General features: G+C 41.3%; 3 protein-coding genes across 4 annotated transcripts in view; 1 reads left to right on the top strand and 2 right to left on the bottom strand.

The window, feature by feature from the left end:
• Positions 1-1,700: 1,700 nt before the first annotated feature.
• Positions 1,701-12,227, top strand: Exosc9 (exosome component 9). Its single transcript, XM_021655158.2, has 12 exons — positions 1,701-1,837; positions 2,083-2,177; positions 2,792-2,911; positions 3,030-3,132; positions 3,619-3,756; positions 4,734-4,816; positions 6,485-6,617; positions 7,685-7,773; positions 8,858-9,004; positions 9,588-9,769; positions 11,708-11,786; positions 11,919-12,227. Exons 1-12 carry the CDS (start codon positions 1,772-1,774, stop codon positions 11,998-12,000), a joined length of 1,317 nt encoding a protein of 438 aa, XP_021510833.1. The 5' UTR covers positions 1,701-1,771; the 3' UTR covers positions 12,001-12,227.
• Ccna2 (cyclin A2) lies at positions 12,055-18,456 on the bottom strand. Of its 2 annotated transcripts, none has more exons than XM_021655157.2 (8): positions 18,141-18,456; positions 17,261-17,504; positions 15,517-15,629; positions 15,130-15,353; positions 14,166-14,373; positions 13,404-13,517; positions 13,019-13,152; positions 12,055-12,734 (listed from the first exon to the last, which is right to left on the bottom strand). In XM_021655157.2, the coding sequence occupies exons 1-8, from the start codon at positions 18,324-18,326 to the stop codon at positions 12,686-12,688; spliced, it is 1,272 nt and encodes a 423-aa protein (XP_021510832.1). In that variant the 5' UTR covers positions 18,327-18,456; the 3' UTR covers positions 12,055-12,685. The 2 variants fall into 2 exon arrangements, with proteins under 2 accessions (XP_021510832.1, XP_021510831.1); XM_021655156.2 differs by having other exon boundaries at positions 15,517-15,680.
• Positions 18,457-19,704: 1,248 nt separating this feature from the next.
• The window catches only part of Bbs7 (Bardet-Biedl syndrome 7), a 39,246-nt gene continuing 34,330 nt past the window's right edge, over positions 19,705-24,620 (bottom strand). Inside the window, exons 16-20 of the mRNA XM_021655154.2 lie at positions 23,792-23,901; positions 23,583-23,686; positions 23,323-23,446; positions 20,808-20,953; positions 19,705-20,147 (exon numbers count right to left, since the gene is read on the bottom strand). Coding sequence (XP_021510829.1) covers positions 20,820-20,953; positions 23,323-23,446; positions 23,583-23,686; positions 23,792-23,901 — 472 coding nt within the window. The 3' untranslated portion in view covers positions 19,705-20,147; positions 20,808-20,819. The remainder of the gene's footprint in view (positions 20,148-20,807; positions 20,954-23,322; positions 23,447-23,582; positions 23,687-23,791; positions 23,902-24,620) is intronic.

Genomic DNA, 24,620 nt, shown 5'->3' on the forward strand with positions numbered 1-24,620 from the left:
TTATGGGACTGTAGATTGGATGCTCCAATGATCCAGAGGAAATCTGTGTGACTTTCCAGGCAGCCATCAGCCTGTGTCATTTCCATAGTTTTAAGCTGTTTGCTCTGTACTTCCTGTTTACTTAGGTAATGTTTATCCTTCTCAAGTCTCTGATGGGGTTTAAGATTAGATAGTTATAGTCTTACAGTTTTCCTTCTAAGGACAAGAAACATGAAAGCTGGGGTTGGAGAGATGGCTTAGCAGTTAAGAGCACTGACTGCTCTTCCAGAGGACCTGGGTTCAATTTCCAGCACCTACATGGCAGCTCACAAGTATCTGTAATTCCTGTTCCAGGGAATCAGACAACCCCACACAGACACATGCACTCAAGACTCCAATGTACAGAAAATAAAAATAATTTTTAAAAGACACAAATGCTTAAGTTTTTGTGATCTAAAAAATGTTTTAGGCTCCAAAAAGATGTTTTTAGGTTGGTAAATGCAAGGAATGGTAAGAAAGTGATTTACGTACAGAACTTTGGACTCACGAGAATAGGACAGATATGGGAGCAATTTCTCCAAGGTTGTCAAATACATATGAACTGAACATTGTAAATAAAATTCTTACTTGATGGTTGTCATAATTGTTCTTACTATATATATTTTGTTAATGTTAGAGAAAAGGCCATTTTTAGACTAACAGAGAAAATGTAGTGAGAGAGACTTGTGATTTCCTAAAAAACAAACAAACAAACAACAACAACAACAACAAAAACGGTTATGTGAATATATTTTTGTTTTGATCCCAGGTGTGGGATATGGGGCTGCTTCAGATGACTCACAGCTCTTGTGCTCATGGAGGGGCATGGTTTTTGTCAGCTGCAGATAGTTTAATTCTGGGAACTCTGGAAAGAGTATAAACGAGAGCGCTGAGAGGGCCTGCGGCAGCTGTTGTCTCCCCACAGCTGTGCTGCGTTTCCCATCGCTCGTTTGCTGGACTGCCGGATATTCTGAAAAAGAAGATTGGACTTGCCCATAGAAACCCCATGTCACTAATAGGCAGGAAGCAGTCTAAAGAGATCCACGTCCCCCCCCCCCCGCCCTTCCCTCTAACCTTCTTTCTTGCCTGCCTAGTGTTGGAGAGTTGGATGTGTTAGGGTAGAGGATTGGAACGGTGGTAGATACAGGAGCCTAAAGAAAATAGCTAAAACAGTATGCCCACACTTAGGTATGAGTTCATGGCTCTGTGTGTTTATGAATATGTTCATGGTATCCTTGCAGGCCAGAAGAGTGAGTAGGACCCAGACGCTGGAGTGCGAGATGGTTGCACAGTGCCCCATGTGGGCACCGGGTTTGGTAACTCAGATCTTCTGGAAGACCAATTGTTAACTCTAAGCCATGTCTCCAGGCCTGGATGCAGGCTCAAGACCACTTAGTGAGATGCCTGGAAGACTCTATCCTGCGCTGTCTTCAGAGCATCTGAAAAAAGGGTTTTTTCTCAAGTGATATTTTCCTATCTTTCTATTTTACGAACTGAGGGGACGACCTGAAACGTCTCAAAAAAGAACGACTATGATCGTTCTGCAGACGATGATCTCTGCGATCCCACCGTGAACTTCTCGAAGACTAGCTCCACAGCTCCTCCGGCGGCGGCAGTTCCGGACCTCTAGCCCCGCCCACACCGCGCCCCCGAGCCTTTGGGCGGGCGCGGGTGACGTCAGTTCTCTGCGCCGGGAAGAAGCCGGCGTGCGAAGTTGTCTCGGTTGTGTTCTGCCTCGGCGTGGCCCAACACTATGAAGGAAACGCCGCTCTCCAACTGCGAGCGCCGCTTCCTGCTCCGCGCCATTGAGGAGAAGAAGGTGCGAGGCCCGCGGCGTGCGCTCGGTGGCTTTGTGTGTAGACTGGGGCTGCCCGCGGGGTGGACGCCGGTGGCCGGTGGATTCATTGTCAGTTCGGCCCGTGGCGTGGACTCGCGTGGTTCTGCCCATTCTCCCAGTCACGGGCCAGTATTTTACACCAGCATTCAGTGGCAGGGGCGTTGGGGCCCAGGATCAGGCAGACACAGTTGCTGCTTGTTAAAAGAATAAATGATGTTTGCTTGCAGCGGCTGGATGGCAGGCAGACCTATGATTACAGGAACATCAAGATCACGTTCGGAACGGATTATGGATGCTGTATTGTAGAACTGGGGAAAACAAGGTAACAGGATTCAAGGATTCAGATAATGCAACAGGAGGTGTGAAAATTACAACACGCTTACTCGGTTGTATACTGAGCAGCTCAAAAGTCCAAACGTGTCTTCTTTTATCTGAGGAGAAATATGTTTAATGATTTAGTGTTGTGGTCACACTGTCACTTTTAACCGTAAGTCCTTTCTGCCGAATGACTATCATTGTACTTCATGACTTATAAATCATGTAGGCACCTAGCATTGATCATACACAGTTTGTTAACTACATGTATCACATTCTAATATGAGTGTAGCTATCTTGTCATTACTGAGCCTGTTTCCCTTTTATTCTCAAGTGATGTATGAAATAAATTTCCTTTCTGTCATCCTTTTAGGTATACCAATATTTTTGTAGATTTCTGCATGAAATCTCCTTACAGTTAAAAAAAAATGTTTATTGTTATTGTGTATCTCCATGATTGTGTGTGTGGATGCAGTTTTGCTGGCCCCAGTCTACTACATTCTGTATGTAATTTCCGTCTCTTAAATCAGTGTGTTATTTAGGATTGATTTTTGTCTTTTTTAGATTTTGATTGAAAAGGAAGTATATTTAGTTGACTGCTTTGTACCTTTATTTTTACAGAGTTCTTGGGCAGGTTTCCTGTGAACTTGTGTCTCCAAAACTCAATAGGGCAACAGAAGGTATTCTGTTTTTTAACCTTGAGCTTTCTCAGATGGCTGCTCCAGCTTTCGAACCTGGCAGGTATCTATCTCACTCTTTTTAAAGCTGCTTTAGCCATAGAAGAACTTACCAACAGTGAACTGTTATTTTACCACTCATAGTTGTAGTTTATGACATTAGTTCATTCTTGTTTCCATAGGCAGTCAGATCTCTTGGTGAAGCTGAATCGACTCTTGGAAAGATGTCTGAGAAATTCAAAGTGTATAGACACCGAATCTCTCTGTGTTGTTGCTGGTGAAAAGGTGGGGAATATGCTGAGAATTTTTAACAGTGAATACCGTTGATTCAAATGTAATTAGGGAGACTGGAGAGATTGCAGAGAATCTGGGTTCACCGCCATCTGTAACTCTAGCTCCAGAGGATCTAACTCGTCTTCTGGGGCACCAAGACATGAGTATGGTGCATACATGCACAAATATGCATACATGTGAAATAAAAATAAACATTTTATAAAACATAGTTAGGTTTCAAATGTTGGAATGATTTCGTTTGTTTACATATTTTTATGTTCCCAAATGACTCACATAGCAAAGTTAACTATTAGTATTTCGGGTGTTTGTTTTTCTTAAAATTAAGTGCATTTTTTTTACTGCACTTAAGAATTAACTGGATGCTTTAACTAAACAAACAAAAAAACAAAACAAAACAAAAAACTTGTATCCAGTATTTATTTCCCTATAGCCACTGGTCATGATCAGGATTTATTTTAATCTTAAATTCACCTTCAGGTTTGGCAGATCCGTGTAGACCTACATTTATTAAATCATGATGGAAATATTATTGATGCTGCCAGCATCGCTGCAGTTGTAGCCTTGTGTCACTTCCGAAGACCTGATGTCTCTGTCCAGGGAGAGGAAGTAACAGTGGTAAGCTTCCAACGTTCAAACGGGAAGTCTCCCTATGAGCGAATGGGTATCCTAAATGAGCAGACAGATAGTTAGCAGTGGAGGCAAGTGGCAGATGCCATTTACATCTATTCTGTTATTTTGTTCATGAGACAAAAATTGCAAATGGTCAAAATTGCACCTGAAATCTCAAGTTCCCTTACAGAAATGTCTGTCAATAATAACATGACCCAGTTGGTTTACTGAAATAGAGCTGTGACTCTTTCTTTGGATTGACTAGTAGAGGAAATGGTTGGTTTCTGTTTAGGGTCATCATGAGAGGCCCGCTCACAGTACCTACACCAGATTTACATACTTCTTCAGCTCTTTGTTCATTAAGCAAAGCAGGTGATACAAGTTCATCAGAAACACCGGGAGGGCTTGTTACCAACATACAGCTAGGCTCTGCTTGTAGAGGAGGGTAGAGGTAGAACCTAAAAACTTATACGTCTAACTCGAAGAGAGTCCGGACAGTTCTGATGCTGATCCAGGGATCACTGTGAGAACCAGTGGTCCATCCTGTCCTCTTTTTTGCCAGGTAGGTCAGTTTTGATTTATATATATTACATGCTAGAATAATGAAAGTATACTGTTTGAGCTGCAAAGAGAACCATGATAATGTTCTTTTGAGGCACTTTGCTAAAGCAGAATATGAAGGCTTGGAGGCAAGAATGGTGCACAGTGCTACAGAGGAAGGAGGGCATAAGGAAGTTTTAGCCTTATCCTGAGAATTTCAAGGACTCCTATGTAACAGCAGTCTATACCTTACGAAGATTAGACCTAAGATTGGTGTTTCCTCATCATAAAAATTAAGTTGGAACACAGTTGTCAGAGTCATACAGGTAACCATGAAAGTCATTATTTATGTACTCACTATTAAACAGTGCATATCTTAGTGTTGGCTCTCAAGGTGATTTTGTTTCGTACTGTTCCTCACTTGGCCTTTTCTTCTGAAACAGTACACCCCTGAGGAGCGTGACCCTGTGCCTCTGAGCATCCACCACATGCCCATTTGTGTCAGCTTTGCTTTCTTCCAGCAAGGGTAAGTGTTAACGTCATGGGCTGAAATGTGAGCATCCCTGGAAACTGGATTCTATTTATTTGAAACAAGAGCTTGGACCTCAGGCCTCTCTGTAGCTGAGCTGACTTTGAACTTCTGATCCTCCAGCCCACAATTCCCAAGTGCTGGGGTTACAGGTGTGTGTTGCCGTGCCTGGTTTATATGGTGCTGGGGATGGACTCAGGGCTTTGTAACAATCTGCCAACTGAGCTGCATCAGCCCCAAGCAGGAACTTTATTGCTCTGTTCAGATACGCAGAGAGCGTCTACTAGTTTCTTTCTGTGTTTGTAAGGATTTATTTTTAATAGAAGTGACAAAATTCAGCTGTTATGAATATACTTCCCATTGTTTTTCTGCTTACAGCATACTTAGAAAGTAAGACTTTGCCAGGAGTGGTGGTGCACACCTTTAATCCTGGCACTTGGGAGGCAGAGGCAGGAGGCTCTCTGAGAGTTCAAATCCAGCCCAATATACAAATCAAGTCCAGGACAGCCAAGGGTACACAGGAAATCCCTGTCTCACAAAAACAAAAAGTAAGGCTTTAATGTGGCATGGTAGCATCTACCATCATTGAGCTAGACAAAGAGAAGGTGGGTTAACAGCTTCTGTTGATTAATAAACATTGGTATATGAAGCGTATTAGACAGATTAGTTCTAGGAGCACTTTCTAGGGAAAATGATGAAACTTGTTTCCTTCAGCTGTCTAGCCTTTTCCTTCACACTTCTTTGCTAAACTCTCACAGTATAAAATGGGGAGGCTTCTATATCCACAGAATGTGCTTCTAAGTGAAGCTTGATTCTTACCCATTCAGTAAAGAAGAGAATTTTGTGCATAAGAACTAGAGAAAAGATTTCAACTTATAGTTGTAGCTGATTGTATATAAGGAAAATGGATTAAATGTTATCTAGTAAAATAAGATGTATACTCCATAAATGTAACTTAAAAATTTCCAATAGTCAAATTAACAGGTGAAAGGAAAAAATAGCAAGTGTGACAATCAGGATGGAGAGGCTGAAACAGGAAGAGCTCAGTGGCTTTCAGGTTAACCTGGGCTCCATAGCAACCTCTATTCAAAACTCAGAAATATAATGGGTCCTGTCTGAAAACAAAATAAAAACAAACAACTTAAAAATTTTTATATTTCACTTTACAGATGTATTTTTTCATCTTATTATATACCAGTGTTTTAACAATTATTCAACAGTTTCCATTTTATTTATTTGCACTGAGTATCTTTACACCCTCAGTAACTCGGTACCCATGTGCCTGCCAGGCAGAGGACACTGCAGAGACGGGCAGCCCTTCTGTGCCATCAGCAGCCGACTCTAGAACTTGGAGGGCAGGGTCTCGGTGACACTTTAAAATGAACCAAATTCATGTTAGCTAAGTCTTTATTAATAAGCCAGAAGTCATTTAATCAAAGAGATGCTGTACGTATTTGGTTATGTGTTATTTCAGCTTCAGTCTGAACTTAACATGGCTTCATTGTAATGGCCAGAGAAACATACATTTCATATGTAAATGAAATTATTTAAAGTGACTCAGATCCTTCAGTGTTGACTTTGAATGTGAACTTACAGCAAAAGCCATTCTCCTAGAAACAGCACTCAGCTTCAGATATGTTCAGGACAATTTATCATTTGTTTCAGAACATATTTATTGGTGGACCCCAATGAGCGAGAAGAACGAGTGATGGATGGCTTGCTGGTGATTGCCATGAATAAGCATCGAGAACTTTGTACTATTCAGTCTAGTGGAGGGATAATGCTGCTCAAAGACCAGGTGAGTGCTCTGACAAGCTTCCCTGTGAGGTCTTTTTCCAGATGTTTTACTGCTATTTTGTTGTTTAAAATTACCTTTTAACCAAAAGCCACAAAGGTACTTTAGATGACTAAGTCTAGTTAGAATCGGGTTTCAGTGTAGTCATTACACTCTGACAGGTGGCCATGAGGTATATCCTTTCTTTGCCCCCACCCCATATCTGTCCTTCTAGGACAAGGGTTCTCAACTTCCCAATGCTTCGACCCTTTAACGCAGTTCCTCATGTTGTGGTGACCCCAACCACAATGAATAACACTATTTCATTGATACTCTAAATTTGCTGCTGTTATAGACTGTAATAAATAGATTTAATATGTAGGATATCTGTTATGTGACCCCTTTGAAAGGGTCATTTGACCCCCAAAGGGATTGTAACTCACAGGTTGAGAACTGCTGTTCTGCGACCTGACAATGAACCTGTGAAGAAAGATTCGTATTGCTTTTTTTTTAAGCATTAAATGTAGAAATTAAGAGAAAAATAAGTTTCACTTTTGGAATTTGGATACACTTGTCAGTGATGCGCACGGAGGCTGCCGCCTCTGTTGTAAGCATCAAGTGGTAGAGAGTGGTTTTAGTTCATTTGAAGCTGAGCTGTGTAGTCTTTGGGTGGATGACTCATCTCTAGGTCTCAGCACCTTCATCTGTACGTTGGAGAATGATTTTATTGCTGGCACTGTAGAAGGGATTGGAGGATAAATAAATAAAGGCAGATTATAGGCGTCTGGGATACAAAGTGCTCAGTGAACATTATCTCCATTATTTTCACCAGCACCATTGGTACTAGTGTTGCAACCACGATTAATTCCTTTTTCTGTGGATTACTGACATAGAAAGGAAGTTTGCATTTCTGAGCACATTTTACCTGGTGTCTCTAGTATTTTCATATTTTGTCTTAATTATATTTACTGTGCCTTGATTTCATATTTGAAAAAGAAGTGCTTAAATTGTAATGGTAGAAAATTCATGTCATGGTTTTGGGATCATTAGAAAAAGCTGTTTGTTGTCTAACAGCCCACATTTACACACAGGTTCTGAGATGCAGTAAAATAGCTGGTGTGAAAGTGGCAGAGATTACAGAGCTGATCCAGAGAGCTTTGGAAAACGACCAGAAGGCCAGGTGAGTTGAAGGTTTTAAAACTATGGGCTCTTTAAAGCCATGTTTTCTAGGAGTTTTCTCACACAAGGGTGGCCGTATGGTTTCGTATTTGAGCTTTAGTTAATCTCAGTTGGGTATGCTAGTATTTAGTTGACTAAAAAGTCACAGAAGTGCTTTCTTTATCGTTAACGTGCTCTTATGAAAGAAGAGTGCAATACCTTACATTAATAGAAAGAGCCAACATGCTGGTTCACGGCTCTACTTCTTGTCACCTTAAGCAACAACGGCCGGCACGTCATTGTCCTTTCTTGTCCTGTGGGAGGCTGGTGCCTTCTTCTACAGCTGACTTGAGGGCTAGAAAATGTCCTTCAAGTAGCCAGTACGCGTGCAGCAGGGCTTCAGAAAAGAATCGTGGTGACGCTGATAACTATGGTAGTGTTCTAGTGTGATTCATGCTGCCATGATAAACTGACCAGAGCAACTTAGGGGAGGAAAGGACTTACTTGGCTTACACTGCCAGATCAGTCTGCCAGTGAGGAATCTGGAGCAGGGCCTCCTTGCTAGTCCATGTAGTGTTACCTCCAACGAGGGAGCTCACTCAGCCAATGACGTAAGCAGACACCAGAGGAATGCTGAGTGCTGGCTCATGCTTAACTACAGTTCTTATACAGCCCAGGACCCACCTGCCCAGGGAATGGTGCCCTCTGAGCCCTCTTTCATAATTAACAGTCAAGATACTCCTCCACAGCTATGCCAGTCTGGTCTGATAGGGCCTCCCTTCTCAAGTGACTCTAGGCTGTGTTAAGTTCACAGTTAAAGCTTAGATCTAGTGAAGTTTTTTTCTTCTTTTTCCTTTTTTGATTTTTCAAAACAGGTTTTCTTTGTGTAGCCTTGATCTTCCTGGACTCACTTTGTAGACTAGGCTGGCCTCAAACTCACAGTGATCCGCCTGCCTTGCCCTCCCTAAGCACTGGGATTAAAGATATGTACCACCATGACCTAAGTCTATTTCTTATCTACCAAAGACAAAATAGTAAAATTTTTTCTCTCTTGTCTTTTCTTACTGGTTATCTCCAAAACAATCACTACCAAAACCTAACTACAGGAAAGAAGGTGGAAAGTTTGGCTTTGCAGAGTCTATAGCAAATCAAAGGATCACAGCATTTAAAATGGAGAAGGCCCCCATCGATACATCCAACATAGAAGAAAAAGCAGACGAAATTATTGCAGAAGCAGAACCTCCTACAGAAGTGTATCTTTATTGGATGGTTTTTACAGTAACAAGATGAATAGCATTTGTTTTTTTTTTGTTTTTGTTTTTTTTTTCTTTATTAAGGATATGTACGTATTGAAATTTGTTTTGGAGGAAATCTTACTATAAGAGAAAAATATGACATTAAGTTGATAATGTAACATCTAGCTTCAGTTGGTTATCTCTGAAAACCATACATTTTCCTATTTTAAGAACCAACTTAGAGCTGGGGGATGTAGCTCATTGGTTCCTGCAGTTTTCTAGCTATGTGGAAGGCCCTGGGTTCTGTTCTAACATTTCCATTCTAAGAAAATGCAAACAAAATTCCGGCATTCATTTCCCTTAAAGAAACGGTACTTCAATATTAATGATGTCACTAAGTTTCTTTATGCAATAATAATCTTGAAGTGATTCATTACCAGATTGCTGTAAAGGTGGTTATTGATGATGATCAGTTATGACACTCAGCAGTCCATAATGAAGTTTTATTTACACTTGGAAGCAGTCTTACAAGAGAACTTGACCAAAAGGTCAACTTTAGTAGTTATTAAATAGCAGGGTTAAGGTTTCTTAACTTGTGAAGTGTTTCCAAACCTGTGCTGTGGACTCCTGGAACTGCCCAGATTGGTGATGGAATAGAAAACTCCTGGGGTGACCTTGAAGAGTCCGAGAAGGAAGAGGAGGAGGAAGGTAGCATTGATGAAGCTGTCATTCTTGATGATACAAAGATGGACACCGAAGAAGTTTCTGATATTGGGAGCCAAGGTAGGTGATGATTTTAGCTTTGAATGTGTATTACAGAGACAGCTACAATTGAGATATCTAGAAACTTGTACGTATGTGAAGAGGTGTCTGTATAGAAATTGTAGATCATACATAGGGATGTTTCCTCCTTTGGAAAACTAAATATTTTGGGATTAAAATTAAATTTTAATTGATTGAGGCTAACAAATATTAATACCAGTTCTAAAAGAATCTTTATTTTTGTGAAGTGGTGGTATGCTTTGGCACGTAAATGATAGTGATACTCTCAAACAATTTTCTAAAAACTCATCGTGGGCCGGAGAGGTGGTTCAGCTGTGGAGACAATGCTCAATCATGATAACCGAAGTTTGGATCCCAGTGCTCCCACTGGTTTGTTCACAGTCCTCTGCAATTCCAGCTCCAAGGGAACTGACACTCTTCTGGACTCTGGGAACCAGCACACATATGTACTTACACAGATGCACACATAAGTTTAGAGCAAACTATGACACAGTACTGCTCAGTAGAATTTTCTGTGGTAAGAAATGTTATTTATGTACCAGGGTAACAGCTACTGCTGTTTATCTATTGTTTGAAACGTGGCTTGTCTTGAGACTGAATTTTAAATAAATATGGTCACATTCATTTTAGGGTACAGAATTGAACATGGGAAGCTTTAAAGGCTCCCAGAAAGGTCTTAACTGTTGTGTTCTAAAAGCTACAGAAAGATTTTTATCAACATTTTACATTTATTTAGTGTATATGTGCACATGTATACCAGAGCATGCATATGGAGGTCAGAGGAACTTGGAGTCCCAGGAGGCTGTGAGCAGCCCAAATGTAGGGGTCAGGAAATGCACCATGGTTCTTTTGAAGCAGTACATGCTCTTTATGTAAATTGAATATGTACTACATGAGTGCCCTTGAAGGCAAGAATCAGGCGTCGTACCTGGAGCTGCAGGTGATTGTGAGTTGCCCTGTGTGGGTGCTGGGACCTGAACACAAGATTCTTTACTAGAGCAATATGTGCTCTGGAAGAGAACAGGGGATGGTGATTCTTTTAAGAACTTTTCAGCCCCTAGTAAAGGGAACAGGGGCTTTCTCTGGCATGAACTCAGTGCCAGGCCACAGAGGAAGACCGTGCAACCAGTCCTGATAGGCTAGGGTCAAAAAGAAGAGGAGGTCCTCCCCTATCAGTGAACTAGGGGAGAAGAGGGAGGGAGATGAGGGAAGGGGCCAGTCGGGATACAAATTGAAATGAGAATAATTAAAAACCATGTACATTCTATCTGCCTTCGTAGAAGGGAATTGTTTCCCTTCTGTTGGTAGTTAATGTGTTTTGACATGGGAACAATATTGGTTTATGGGTAAATGGGTGCATTTTTTTCATATGGAATCCTTTACCATTCATTGTATCCAGTTGGTTTAATCATAAGTAATGAAAGTGGGCCTAAGAGAACTAGGATGGAGATGGTAACTATCTGACTGCATATGTGCCAGTAGGCCAGAAGAGGGCACCAGACCTCATGATGGATAGCTATGAACCACCATGTGGTTGCTGGGAATTGAACTCAGGACCTTTGGAAGAACAGCCATTGTTCTCAACCTCTGAGCCATCTCTCCAGCCCCGGTAGAGCCTTTCTAAATCAAGTGAACAAAGAACTTTGAGATAAAAATACACAACCAGCCAAATTGGCATGGGGTTAATTTGCACACTTTATTTACACACACACACATACACAAACATATATAATTAACGTTTAAGACAAAAATGGGCAAACAGAGCAGTTTTCTACATTTTTTTTTTCATGGTCAACCCTGGTAGTAATAACTAGATCATTCTGATCTACAGAGTCCTCTGGGAAAAAGCTTACAGAAAACATTGCCTCCAGGCAGTGTAGCTTGAACAGTCTTAGCTTGGAAATGAGAGCATTATACTTTTTTGGTATTTTCTTAAAGGTGCCCCTATAGTGCTATCAGATAGTGAAGAAGAAGAAATGATCATTTTGGAACCAGAGAAGAATCCAAAGAAAATAAGGTAATAGATTTCTGTTTCTTTTAAATATATATTAAAAACAGAACCTATAAAATGGGGTACATTTCAGAGTTCCAGTGATCCAGTCCAGGATTCAGTCGGGTACAGTAAGCTGTTATATTACTTATTTCACAGAGCTCAGACCACCAGTGCAAAAGAAAAGGCACCAACTAAAAGTCAAGTGAAGAGGAGGAAAAAGAAGAGAACTGCTAACTAAAATGGCATTTTGTATGTATGTATGTATATATATATATAAAACTTAACAAAAGGGTATTTATTCAATGCTATTTTATTTGAAAATCCATTATAAAAGCCGAACTTTTTGATAAATTGTTCTGTCTTTAACATTATGCTTTGAATAAATTTTCTGGGCAGCTTTTCTGTTACACAAAAGCGTCCCAGCCCATTTGTAAGAGTTGATAAATAAAATACTTCCATAAACTACTGCAACATATGCTTAATGAGCAAGGGGATCTCTGCTATACTGTAAATAGATTTGGTCTAGTTTTATTATTTTAGGACCAAGTCAGCAGTTTGGGTCAGTTGCTTAAAATATTAGAAAGCCTTCACTACCCCACCAAGTTAACTTTTTAAGTGACATTATCATTCTTACTTTTATCTCAAATTAACTTTGACTTGCAAAGATTTCCAAATCAATTTATTCTTATTATCCTGACAGCACCAATGTTAACAAACCAATTAAAATTAGCCAAATATCTAAGATAGATACATGTACAAAAAAATATACAAATTAAAACCATTTAAAAAGCAATGGATACCATAATTTGTTGTGGCTATACCATCTACATTGAGAAATGATTGTGAAATTAAAATCCAAAATAAAAACTGTACAGCGTGAACTGTGAGGACTCCCATTTTAAACAAAGGCAGTCTTTTCACTCTTACACATTTAGTGTCTCTGGCGGGTTGAGAAGAGAAACACCATGATATCTGTTAAGTAGAGATAAAAAAAAAAAAACTTTTTAGTGAACACAGAACAATTTATGTACCCCAAGACTGGAACAATGCTATTTCTATTTGATTAGACTGATGAATTTAGAATCATTTGACACTGAGAACATGTATATACGACCTATTTCCTTACCCAGGAATAATCAGAAAAATCAGGTACAGCAGCTTCCCAACACATGACTTATTATCTGCTATTTACTGAGGCAGCTGTGGTAGATTCCCAGACTCTTTAATAAAGAAAGAATAAAGAATGTGATTCTTACTTTGAATGTTTGTACTTTTCCCTTATTGATTGTTGGGCATGCTGTGGTGCTTTGAGGTAGGTCTGGTGAAGGTCCATGAGACAAGGCTTAAGACTTTCCAGGGTATATCCAGTCTTTTGTACCAATGACTCCGGCTACAAGAAGAGACAAGCAGAGTCTTAATAACAGCACAAGCCCTGACCAATGAGCTCACAGTTGATTTAATGTTGGCACTAAAATCTTTAACATGTTTTATCTCCATCTTTTATTTTGACTGCTTGACTCCTTCCCCTGCTAGCAGCAGGTGAATGGCCCAGATTCTTTAAGCAGAGCTTTCAAATGCAAGTTTATGGCTCAGCTTTCTGCCCAAACCAAACCGGCACCAATACTGTGAAGGCATACGTACCCAGCTTTGTCCTGTGACTGTATAGAGCGCTAAATGAAAGGCAGCGCCAGCAATAAGTGATGGCAAATACTTGAGGTATGGGTCAGCATCTATCAAACTCAATTCTCCCAAAAACTGAAATGAAAAACAAACAAAGCTTTTCTAAGACTCAAATTTAAACTCCCTACCTCCTGGCCTGTTTTTACCATCTTTGATTACTCACTGGTTCTGTATCAGCCCTGGTAAAATTATTCCAGTATTTTTGTTCCATTCTCATCTTCGATTTCTCCGCCCTCATAACTTAAAACACTAGTAGGTGCTCTGTAAACCGCTATTTAATGCTTCTCTGACATGGTCATCCCTGAGAATCCACAGGGAAACTCTCCTCTGGAGAGAGAACTCTGACCCTCCCATGGACACCAGATACTTAAGTCCTTCATGTATATAAGGTATGCCATTTTCATACAAACTAGTGCTATATACCTAGACTGTCACTACATTACTTGTAGTACCCAATAAATAGACACTACGTATATGGCTGCCTTTTATCAAGTACATAGGCAATTACTTCTAATGCCCATTGGTTGATTCCGTAAGCACAGAACCCACAGATACAGAGAGCCAATAGTGTATTACCTATCTTTGGCTAGTTATAGGTTTTCTGTGTATTAAACATTTAACTGTCCAAAAATACTTAATCTCTTAAGCAGTGCTGTCCAATGAAACCAGGGCTTGCCCCTAATTACAACCTTAAAAAAAAAAAATCCCATAAAATGAGCTTACCATTGCTAAGCTTTCAACTTTGCAGTTTGCAGGCTGCTGGTGCAGAAAGTATTGTGTAAGAAACTGATTTACTGTTGGCGCAGCTAAGTCAAAAGCAAGGACTTTCAATACTAGGTGCTCCATTCTCAGAACCTGCTTCTTGGAATAGGTATCGTCTGTAATATACACAAACTCTGCTACTTCTGGGGGGTATATTTCTTCAAACTTTCTATAACAAAAGAAGTAAGTTGTGAGTTTTTTTCAAAATGTTTTGTCTTAACCTAAACTTAGACTGCACAGACTCAAGACTCACTTTCATCAACCACATTTCCATTGACAGTTGAGATGAGCGAGTTATAAGGCCCAAATCAGTGAGGGGTTTCTGATTTGCCTCCTACATACAGCCAAAGGAAAGAACTGATGATGTGTAAGCTTTCCAAAATGGGAACAATAGAGCAGCTGAAAATTTAGATAACCTAAAGTCTCAAGAAAATAAATGTCTTACTTTTAAATGTCATTTTTATGTCCTGATGGAAAAAAGACAGTGTTTATACTCCAGAAAGTACTTTATTGCAGAAGAACACTTTTTGTGATCTAGTCTGCTGAAATGTGACTGGTCTATGTTCATTCAAGGCACATGAAATACAGACTAGAAAGCTTTATGTTCTAGATTAGAAAACAAGTTTCACCCTCTACTCTCAGAAGCAATCCTACAGTCCTTCCTAAAGTTGTGTTAAAATGTTAGAGTTGGGAATCACAATTATTCCCTTCACTATAATATATAATGTGGGTGTTGGAGAGATGACAATGGTTAGACAACTGGCTGGGACCCCGCTTCAATTCCTAGCACCCACATGGTGGCTCTTAAAACTTTTAACACCAAACTCAGGGGACCTGATGCCGTCTTCTGGCCTCAGCAGGCAAAACACCCAATAAAATATAAATGGGGAACAGGGTAATAAGTGATGACTTTAGCTGGACTTACGAAGCTAGCAGCATAGCAGCAGTGCCCACAAGCTGAAGCTTTCCTCTTAACACAGACATGGAGGAGAGGAACCGATCAATGTAGTTCACAGCCAAATGCAAGGTCTCATTCTGTAGTTTATATTCTTCTCCCACTTCAACTAGCCAGTCCACGAGGATGGCCCGCATACTGTTAGTGATGTCGGGCTGTTTCTTCATATAACCCACTTTAGGTTTACATTTAACCTGAAAAAAACTCAGTAGTGTTAAAACTATAACTGAATTACTTTACACAGATGCTATTAATATACACTATAAGAGTAGTATAAGAGTGACTCACTAATAATTAGCAGGCATCAACATTATCCTCTCAATTTCATTTAGCCATTTTTAATGAACAGAGCCTTACCTCCATTTCCCTAAGGTACGTGTGAATATCTTCATGATAGTCAGGTACTTCATTAACACTCACTGGCTTTTCGTCTTCTATGACAATAGACATATCCATAGCATGTGGTGATTCTGTGTATGATATTAAAGCCAAAGTATTTATCTCTTCCAACTCAAAAGATCCTAATGACAAAGCAACAAACAATATTTTATTCTGGTTTTAGTATTTCTGAAGTACCACATTCAGCTTGTGGGCACTTTTAGGATAATCTTATTCTAAGAAATACATATACGCGTGTAGCAATAGACTAAAAGGACTGATAATTGCCTTCAAATATCTTCCACACGAGGAGTAGGCGCCACAGTGGTTCTTATTAGGACAGAGTACTTAACATCAAAGTTTCAAAATAATCTTTTGTCTTAAGATATTGGAGAGCCCACAGGCTGAAAACCAGGGAGTAACTAGAATCAGGTAAATGGCATATTGTTAACAAATGTTAGTAAAGATACCCAGTTTGTTACACCATGTTCAAACAGACTAATTGTGATCTGTAAGTGACTTGGTGTTTGGTCTCATTCTATAGGCAAGGCTGGCCTGAAGTTCATTCTGTAGCCTAGGCTGGCAGTCTCGCCTCAGCCTCCTGAGTGCTATTATGGGCATGAACATCTTTTGAGATAAAGAAAACTTGAGATTAAAACAAAATTAAATGTTGTGCAGTAAGTTACTTCCATATCCTCCTTTCCCCGCATGTAGAACTAAAGGGGTGGGGAGATGGCCTAGTGCAGTGTCTGCTGCACAGGCATGAAGATATGGGTTGTATTCTCAGTACCACGCACAAGCTGCCTGTGGTGGCTGGCATATGTTTCCCTAAGACTAGGGAAGGCAATGAGGTCGAGCACAAGTAGACTGCTGGAACTTGATGGCCACTGAGCCAAATCAGCGAGCTCCAACGAGCGGCCTTTTATCAAGAAATGGAAAGGTGGTTGAAGATATCCCAAAGTCAAGTACACGTCTGGTCTCCACGTCACATGTACCAGCACATACCATAAAAAGAGTGACAGATGCCAACAGCAGAGATGTCTACAGCAGCTACTCTACTTTCTACCGGGGTCAGTGTCTGACCTGCAATCTGATGAGCAGCCCAGTTGATTTAAAGGACTGGCGGATAAAATGCTCAAGTAGCACTCAGGAGTCGTTCGCAGAACAGAAAGCTGTTCTTCAAGTCAAGCAGCTTATAGTCAGATTAAGACACACATTTAAGACCAAATTAAAACTGATTTAATTTTGCAGTTCCCTGCCTGCCTGTTAAGGATTTGAGTCCTTTTGTAGGTCAGGGCTTCTAAGTGTTAGCCATGAGATCTGATAAACTTTCTACCTTTTCTAACACTCTAACTCAGTGTTAGGATCAGGTAAGATAGACTTAAAACCCAATCAAGTAACTAATTTCTTAGTTTGCTAACTGTCCCAGTGTCACAGGCCTGTAATTGAGAATTTGGGAGGCTGAGGCAGGATGATGTGAGTTCAAGTTTAGCCTGAGCTTGAGATCCTCTCTTAAAAATAAAAAGCAAACGCTGAGTTGTGGTGGCATACCCCAGCACCACACACCAGGCAGAGGCAAGCAGATCTGAGTTAGAGGTCAGCCTGGTCTACAGAGTGAGTTCCAGGACAACCAATATACACAGAGAAACCCTGTTTAGGGAAAAAAAAAAAAAAAGAAAGAAAGAAAAAGAAAACATGGTAAAAATAAAAGCAAAAACCTTACCAAAACTACCATCCATTGGATAATCGAGAGGTACCAGTGGTTTTCTTGCTCCAGGTAAAGAGACAGCTGCATTAAAAGCCAGGACATCTTCACACTGTGTTCCTTTATGCTCAGCTGGCGGCTTCTCAGTCTCTTCTGCTTCATCCACATGAATGGTGAAGGCAGGCTGTTTACTGTTTGCTTTCCAGGAAGAAGCAGCAGTGACATGCTCATCGTTTATAGGAAGGTCCTTAAGAGGCGCAACCTAAAGAGGAATTTTTTAATAGAATTTTGCCTTCTTTATTCTATGGGAAAAATAAAGTTTATGAGGCAAAGTTGAAACAAGTAAGTTTGAGGAATCCAAGATAAAGAGTAAACTGATTTGTCACAGCCATTTCTACAAAGGCTATAAGTAAAACTGGAATTACAAACCAATCAAGACTTAAGTTTAGGGGGAAGAACTGATTGACAACTTTAATCCCAGGGTGGAGCAAAAACAGCAAGTCTGGCTAAAATGGCGGAATTTACCAAGCAGAATACTACTTTATACCCTTCCCCGAAGTTATCTGTGAGGCAGATGGTGAGGGGGAAGGGATCTGGATCCTATGGCAATGCCTGGCTTTAAAAGTGGAGGGAAAGGCACACAGCTGGCCGAAGTCGACACGCGGGTGGCATCGCTTGGTACGAACCCGGGCATTTTAGGAAGCCGCCGCCACTAGTGCTGAAGGGCAGCAGACTCGAGCGGGCAGGGCTGGTGGAGGTATTTGGTGCTAGAAACCCCGGGACCGCGCAGACTGCAGCCCCGCTCCCCTAGAAAGCGCAGCATGCTCTCCGGCCCCCTCGGCTGCTACCCCCGGCCCGCTCCCGCCCGGCCCTCGCACCGACCCTCGCGCCCTTTTACCCGCCGAGTCTTGAGTCTCTGCTGCGGCGCGGGGCCCCGCGCGTTCCCGGCCTTGAGCGCTGCCTGCGCCCGCGGCTGCTGGGCTGGCGCCACCTTGTCGGGCTTGACATTCTCCTGGTCTTCCTGCGGCAGCGAGAGCAGGGCCGAGCCCGCCTCGCGACCCGGCTGTCTCAAGCTGCCCGGCATCGCGGGTGCGGTCCGGATCCGGCGGCGGCCGAGCTTGCACTGCGCCCGCAGCTCCCGGGCTGCGCGGGACCGTAGCGGCCGACGCGCGAAGCAGGCGCTGCGGGCGGGAGGAGCGCCGAGCCCAGGTGCCGCGAGCAGCGCGCCGGCCGCCGGCTGTTCGCGCAGTTCAAGTAGCCCGCGACTATTGAAATGGGCCAATGAGGGCGCCCGGGGCCCGCGACGTCACCAGGCGCGCCGGGCGCCGCGAGCGGAGGCCCGACGGGAACCTGGCAGGGCGGGCGCCGGAGGACGCGCCTGCGCAGGGCAGGGCGGGCGGGCGGCAGCCGCCGGCGATTCTCCGCCGCTCCGCGGGTGTGTAACCCCCCCCGGCGCCCAGGATCCCGCCGGGCTAGCTGGGCGGACCCGACAGGCCCTCAAGGCCCCGACCTGTCAGCGTTCCGGTCCGCTAAGGGGACTGACGACCTCCCCAGCCGCGGGGTGGCGCTTGGGAGGGAGAGCGTACCGACTCGGCTCACCAGCTGATCACTTCCGAGGCAGCCCAGCCGAGCACTCCGCCCTCTCGGTGATGCTGCTCGTGCCACACAGGCAACTCTGGTGGGGGTGGTTAGTTTTGCTTCACCTCTGCAGTACACCTTTTTCGTTGTTTGTTTTTGAGGCAGGGTCTCATAAATCCGGATTGTCCTACACCTCACAGACATCCGCCTGCCTCACAGGACTGCTGGGATTGAAGGCTGTGTCACTATGTCTGACATTCCAGCAATCTTTTCCCCCTCTAATAAAGATGTGATCAGTTTAAAATGCCAGCTTGAGCTATTGATGAAAACACGTAACGAAGCAGTGTATTACAAGAAATTCAAATGTCCATTAATTTTGCTAATCCTTGGTCGTGACATCCAAATAGTACAATACGAAGTCCCACTGACCCAAATAGATATTACATTTAGAAATGAAGTGCATGGTGGTGCATGCCTTTAATCCCAGAGTTCCCACCTCCAAGTTCAAGGCACCTAAGATCACACAGCTAGTTTCAAGCCTGTTATGTATGGAGATGCTGTCTCAAAAAAAGGAAAAAAAAAAAAAGTGCTCATCAGAAAAACAGCCCGGCGGTGGTGGCCATGCCTTTAATCCCAGCAATTCGGGAGACAGAGGCAGGTGGATCTCTGTGAATTTGAGGCCACCCTTGTCAATAGAGCTAGTTCCAGGACAGCAAAGGCTACACAGAGAAATCCTGTGGTGAAAAACAAAACAAAACAAAAAAACAGGAAAGAAAAGAAAGCAAGAGAGAGAGAGAGAAGGAAAAACAGGACCTGGTTGTCCCAAGACAACCTACAGAAAATATCAGACAAAAAATAACCTTATTAAAATAAAGACCCAAGTATATGTGCCTTAAATGTTTACATTTAATATTTAAGAACTGCATATAAAATGTAACAAAATGTAATCATTTTCTGAAAAAGTCATAACTACCTTTTGACAACAGAAGACAGCTTATTTTCTATTATCTTTAGAGCATTTTAAAATGTTCAATACAATATTCCCCTGAAATGAATGACTAAAACTTCTGTTTAGTCATTGAAAGTCGTCTTTACCCAGCATATATAATAAAAAAGGGTTTCCTGGGTACTACAGTACAGGAAAATCTTAAGACGCCATCACTCTTCTGGTTACATATAGGGCATCTATCTGGGGTTCCTCTGCTCCAAGCAGGCGCTGCTTACTCCTCTGGCCATAGTCTATAGCACTTAGCCAAGTATTTCATAGATTGCAGGAGGATCATGTCACGAACTAAGAGAGAAACTGGGTGCGAATCCATTCCAAATCCTAATAAATAAATAAATAAATAAATAAATAAATAAATAAATAAATTGGTAGGGTACAGATACGAGCTAGCCCTAGCCTCATAAAATACCAATATGGTGTCTTGATAATACCAGCTTCACTTAAGTGGTTGATGAGCTTGCAGAACAGTGGGGGATCAAGTAATGTAAATATAAAGGTTAAGTTTATTATGGAGCATGAAGTCGGCACACTTTCGTGTATCTTATAAAAGGTTGAATATATTTTATTTTCCAGTTCTCAACTTAGAAATTAAAATACCACTTGCCAAAAGTCATTCCCAGCTCCTACAGTCATTCCACTTATGTTGGTTTGTTTGGACATTTGCTGTAGCCCAGGCTGGCTTGGACTTTACTATGTAGGATGGAAGGTCCTTGCTCTCATAGTAATCCCCCCCCCCTCAGTCTCCTGTGTGCCAAGAATTCAGGCATTGGCCATCACACCTAACTCTACTTGTGTTTTAAAAATAAAATTGTCTGCATTGCTCAACAATTCCAGCAAGTCAGAACACCACTTACAGTTATTGTACCACAGATATTTTATATATTTACCACAGATATTTTATATATTAAGAGTGTGGCTCTCCTTTACCCTTTTTCTTGTTGTTATTGTTAAACAGACTGCAACTGTTAGCTTAGCCCCTACCTTGTTTATCTTTCATGCTGCATCAAAGAAAGAAATCAATGTGTTCTGGTCGTAGCTGTCAAGAATCTCCAATAGAACAGGAACTTTGGTTTTTACGTTAGTGCCTTTGAACTTAAATTTATCTATGAAAAGATCAGTAATCATACCTATAACGAAAAATGATATTTCCTGTCATTGATTAGTTCTTTGAACAATGCAGTTAGTAATCTACCATCACCTGAAATTCCATCATTCAACATATATAAGCCTAGAAAAGACTTGCTTTAAAAAAGGAATGTGGGGACTGGAGAGACGGCTCAGCGGCTAAGAGCACTGGCTGGTCTTCCAGAGGACTAGAATTCAATTCCCAGCACCCATACGGCAGCTCACGATCGCTCCAGGGGATCCGACCCCCTCACACATGCCGGTAAAACACCAATGTACATTAAACAAACAAACAAATAAATAAATAAATGTGTGTGTAGGGAGGACTTGAAGCACTTTCAAGACAGAAATACTTAATAAGCTTCATAGCCACCGTTGCTAACTGCTGATTCTGCCACAGCACCGCCCGCCATTTTGACTTGCTGTTGGGTCACACTGTATCAGTGATTGCTTCCGCAGGGAGCTTCAACTGAACTAACACGCTCCACCTAAGGGTTTACTGGGTGCACAGGTCTGGGGAAAATTAGTTCACCTTTGAGTTTTCCACATGTGAAACAGGGACAATTCAAGTTGTCAATCAATCATACAAGACCCTTGAGAAAAGTGTATTTTAGCAATTAAAAAAAAAAAAAGAAAGAAAGGAAGGAAAATACCATGGGTATTTTTACGATGGGACTGAGTGGCAATATCGGATAACAAAATGGCAATACTTTTACAATAAAATGTACAGGTAAATATTTGCACTAAGTGGAATTAAAAAAAAAAGATTAGAAGTAGGTTGTGGCAGTGCACACAGCGGTGGGTGAGGCAGATCTCTATGAGTTCCAGACCAGCCTGGTCTACAAAGCGAGTCCAGGACAGCCAAGGCTACACAGAGAAACCCTGTCTCCGGGGGAAAGAAAAAACAAAAACAAAAACAAACACTCACTCCTAGCCAGGCATGGTAGCACACACCTTTAATCCCAGCACTCAGGGAGGTAGAAGCAGGTGGACCGATGTGAATTCGAGGCCAGCCCTCTACAAAGTGAATCCAGGACAGCCAAGGCTACACAGAGAAACCCTGTCTCCAGAAATATAAGAACCTCATGTCAATTTAAATCAGGTTTCATTATTAAGTCAATTAGATTAAGACACTGAGCTCGTAAATAATTTACAAAAGTAAAACTTTGGTTTTCAAAGCGGCTTTCTGGATTTTGGGATCACAGATGAGAGGTGGTGGATCTGCAACATCATCACTTGAGGGATATTGTGAAAGAGGTACTGTGCTCACCATGTACTGAGCACTAAGGTATTTGTTTTGTTCACTTGTGACAAAGCCTTAGGTGTATGATAAACTCTTTAGGCAGGTCCGTGGAGCAGTACGGACTGGGCATACCAAGTAATGATGGCACAGGGCAGAAGGCATACAGTTGAGGGACACAAGATCCTAACAATGGCTTTGCACTGACGAGTTATGTGAGGGCAAACTTTAAAGAGCTGTTGCAACAGTGGGCTATCTCAGGGAAGATGGTGTAGTGTGCTACACACAACAGGTCTTACAGAGACTGCTAAAAAACCTTTTTCCCCAATCTCTTCCTTTCTCCCTCCCTCCATCTCTGCCCTCACTTCCCTTGATCTTTTCTTTCTTTCAGTACAATCTGTAACATACCCAACTTCTTACCACCAATGTAAAACAAGTTTTAAACTGCAACCTTAAATGTCACACAAATATCCCAGTTAATTTTGCCTAAATAGATTAAATGCTGAATTTAATTTTTACAATGGCAACAGGACCTGAAAATCCACTGTGAAAAATTCAGTGTGGATGTCTAGTTTGTGTGGGTCTATATACATATGTTCACAGTATAATCCCATTTTCACACTTATTTGCATTTTTTTAAAGATTTTTGTAATTTATTTTGAATGTTCTATCTGTATGTACACCTGCACCTCAGAAGACAACAGTAGAAGGTATAGATGGTTGTGAGCCACCATGTGGTTGCTGGGAACCGAACTCAGAACCTCTGGAAGAGCAGTCAGAGCTCTTAACCACTGAGCCATCTCTCCAGCCCACTTACTTGCATTTTTAAAGTAAAAAAACAAAACAAAACAAAATAAAACAAAACAAAACAAAACAAAAAACAAACCAAAACCAAAACCTTAAGAGGTAAGGCTTTCTTGGCAAAATACAGAAATATTTTGTACAGTAAGATGATTGTCACGGGCTCATGACTGGTGTGATCTCTGCCAAGCTCCTTTCACAACTCTTTGGCAAAAGATTGAGAGAGAGAGAGAGAGAGAGAGAGAGAGGACACCCAAACCAAACAGCAATGACAACACCACCAACTGCTAAAAAGAAGCACCGTATGTTACTCCAGAAAGCCCCACTCACCGTAGAGTCTTTCCAGATGTGCAGGCTGCTTTTTGTATTCTTCTTGTAGGTGGTCTGCCTCTTCCAGAATACAGCGATATTCTGGAATCAGAAAGTTTGTATTTCCCTCATGGACCTGCAATTCCTTATTTAAAAAAAAAAAGAAGAAGAAGAACAAGAAGCACCTTAACAGTCAACTTTTAATCTAGTATTATAAAGTATAACTTTAGCAATGCCAGCGCTAACAGTAATGCTCATGACCCACTGATGCACAGCCTCACCTTTAGGGCATCAATTAACTGCACTTTCTTAGCCAGAAGCAACTGATACTCCAGCTTCGGGTGGATTAGCTTTAAAGTGTGCTTGACTGACACTTCATTTATCTCTAGAAGAAGTTGGTCAGGCACAGTTAGTTAAGGTGCTTTCGTGAAAAACATTGCTTTTATAACTGTAGAAAATTGAAATGAATGAATGTTTTTCCTTTTCTTACCGTATGATATGTTGAGATTAATTTTTCTTTTTGTAGCTTCTTTAGAAAGCACATCTTTTAGGATGGATATTGTAGAAATGTTGTCCGATTTAAAAACTCCTTCTCCTTTTCTACAAAATCAATATAGTTTTAAAGAAAAATTGTAGGAATGAGTGGCCCCATAAATACATAATTTTAGCTAGTGTTTAGTTTTCATTTGATTTTACATGATCTGCATATATCATGAAGGCAAAGCACATGTATTCTGTGCTATTACAGATATACCTCTTAAGATAAGAATTTTTAAGTACTTCATTTACAACCTTTTTCTTTGTGGACATTAATATTGCCAATATCTAACCTCACATATAAAATGTACTTATACTTGCTTATTTATACACACATGCACACTTAAGTATGTTTTTGTTTAATGTAATCACACGAATAAACTGTATTACTGTATGCTTTATTCTTAAAATAAATCTGGTATCCAAACTGAGAAATATTCATCATTTTTCAGGAACAGCATCTATTGCCACTACTTCTAGTCTCAGGACCCTTAATTTTCTTTAGGAATCCCTACTTCCCATGCTAGGAAAAATGAAGCACACTTGTAATCTCAGGAATTAGAACATCCCACCAAGGACAAGGCTATATTAATAAGGTTTAAGCTATATTTCAGATATTTGGGACACAATGCAAATTTCAAATCTGTGAATCATGAGAATTAATTATTTTTCAAAGACATAGAAAACAGTCTCTACAAACTCATAGCAGAAAACCTCCCTAAGTGAGACAAAGAAATGGCTACACAGATACAAAGGCAGTTAGAATGCCAAACAGACAAGGC

The sequence above is a fragment of the Meriones unguiculatus genome, chromosome 2 (assembly GCF_030254825.1).
Source record: "Meriones unguiculatus strain TT.TT164.6M chromosome 2, Bangor_MerUng_6.1, whole genome shotgun sequence".
Taxonomy (NCBI): Eukaryota; Metazoa; Chordata; class Mammalia; order Rodentia; family Muridae; genus Meriones; species Meriones unguiculatus.

Excerpts from the sequence above, each read along its gene's own strand:
- Exosc9 (XM_021655158.2), top strand. The coding sequence starts at position 1,772 with ATGAAGGAAACGCCGCTCTCCAACTGCGAGCGCCGCTTCCTGCTCCGC. Across the intron at positions 6,618-7,684 it reads TAATGCTGCTCAAAGACCAG|GTTCTGAGATGCAGTAAAAT; the intron begins GTGAGTGCTCTG and ends ATTTACACACAG. Across the intron at positions 9,005-9,587 it reads GCAGAACCTCCTACAGAAGT|TGTTTCCAAACCTGTGCTGT; the intron begins GTATCTTTATTG and ends TAACTTGTGAAG.
- Ccna2 (XM_021655156.2), bottom strand. The coding sequence starts at position 18,326 with ATGCCGGGCAGCTTGAGACAGCCGGGTCGCGAGGCGGGCTCGGCCCTG. Across the intron at positions 17,505-18,140 it reads AGAGACTCAAGACTCGGCGG|GTTGCGCCTCTTAAGGACCT; the intron begins GTAAAAGGGCGC and ends ATTCCTCTTTAG. Across the intron at positions 15,681-17,260 it reads TCCAATGGATGGTAGTTTTG|GATCTTTTGAGTTGGAAGAG; the intron begins GTAAGGTTTTTG and ends CTTTGTCATTAG.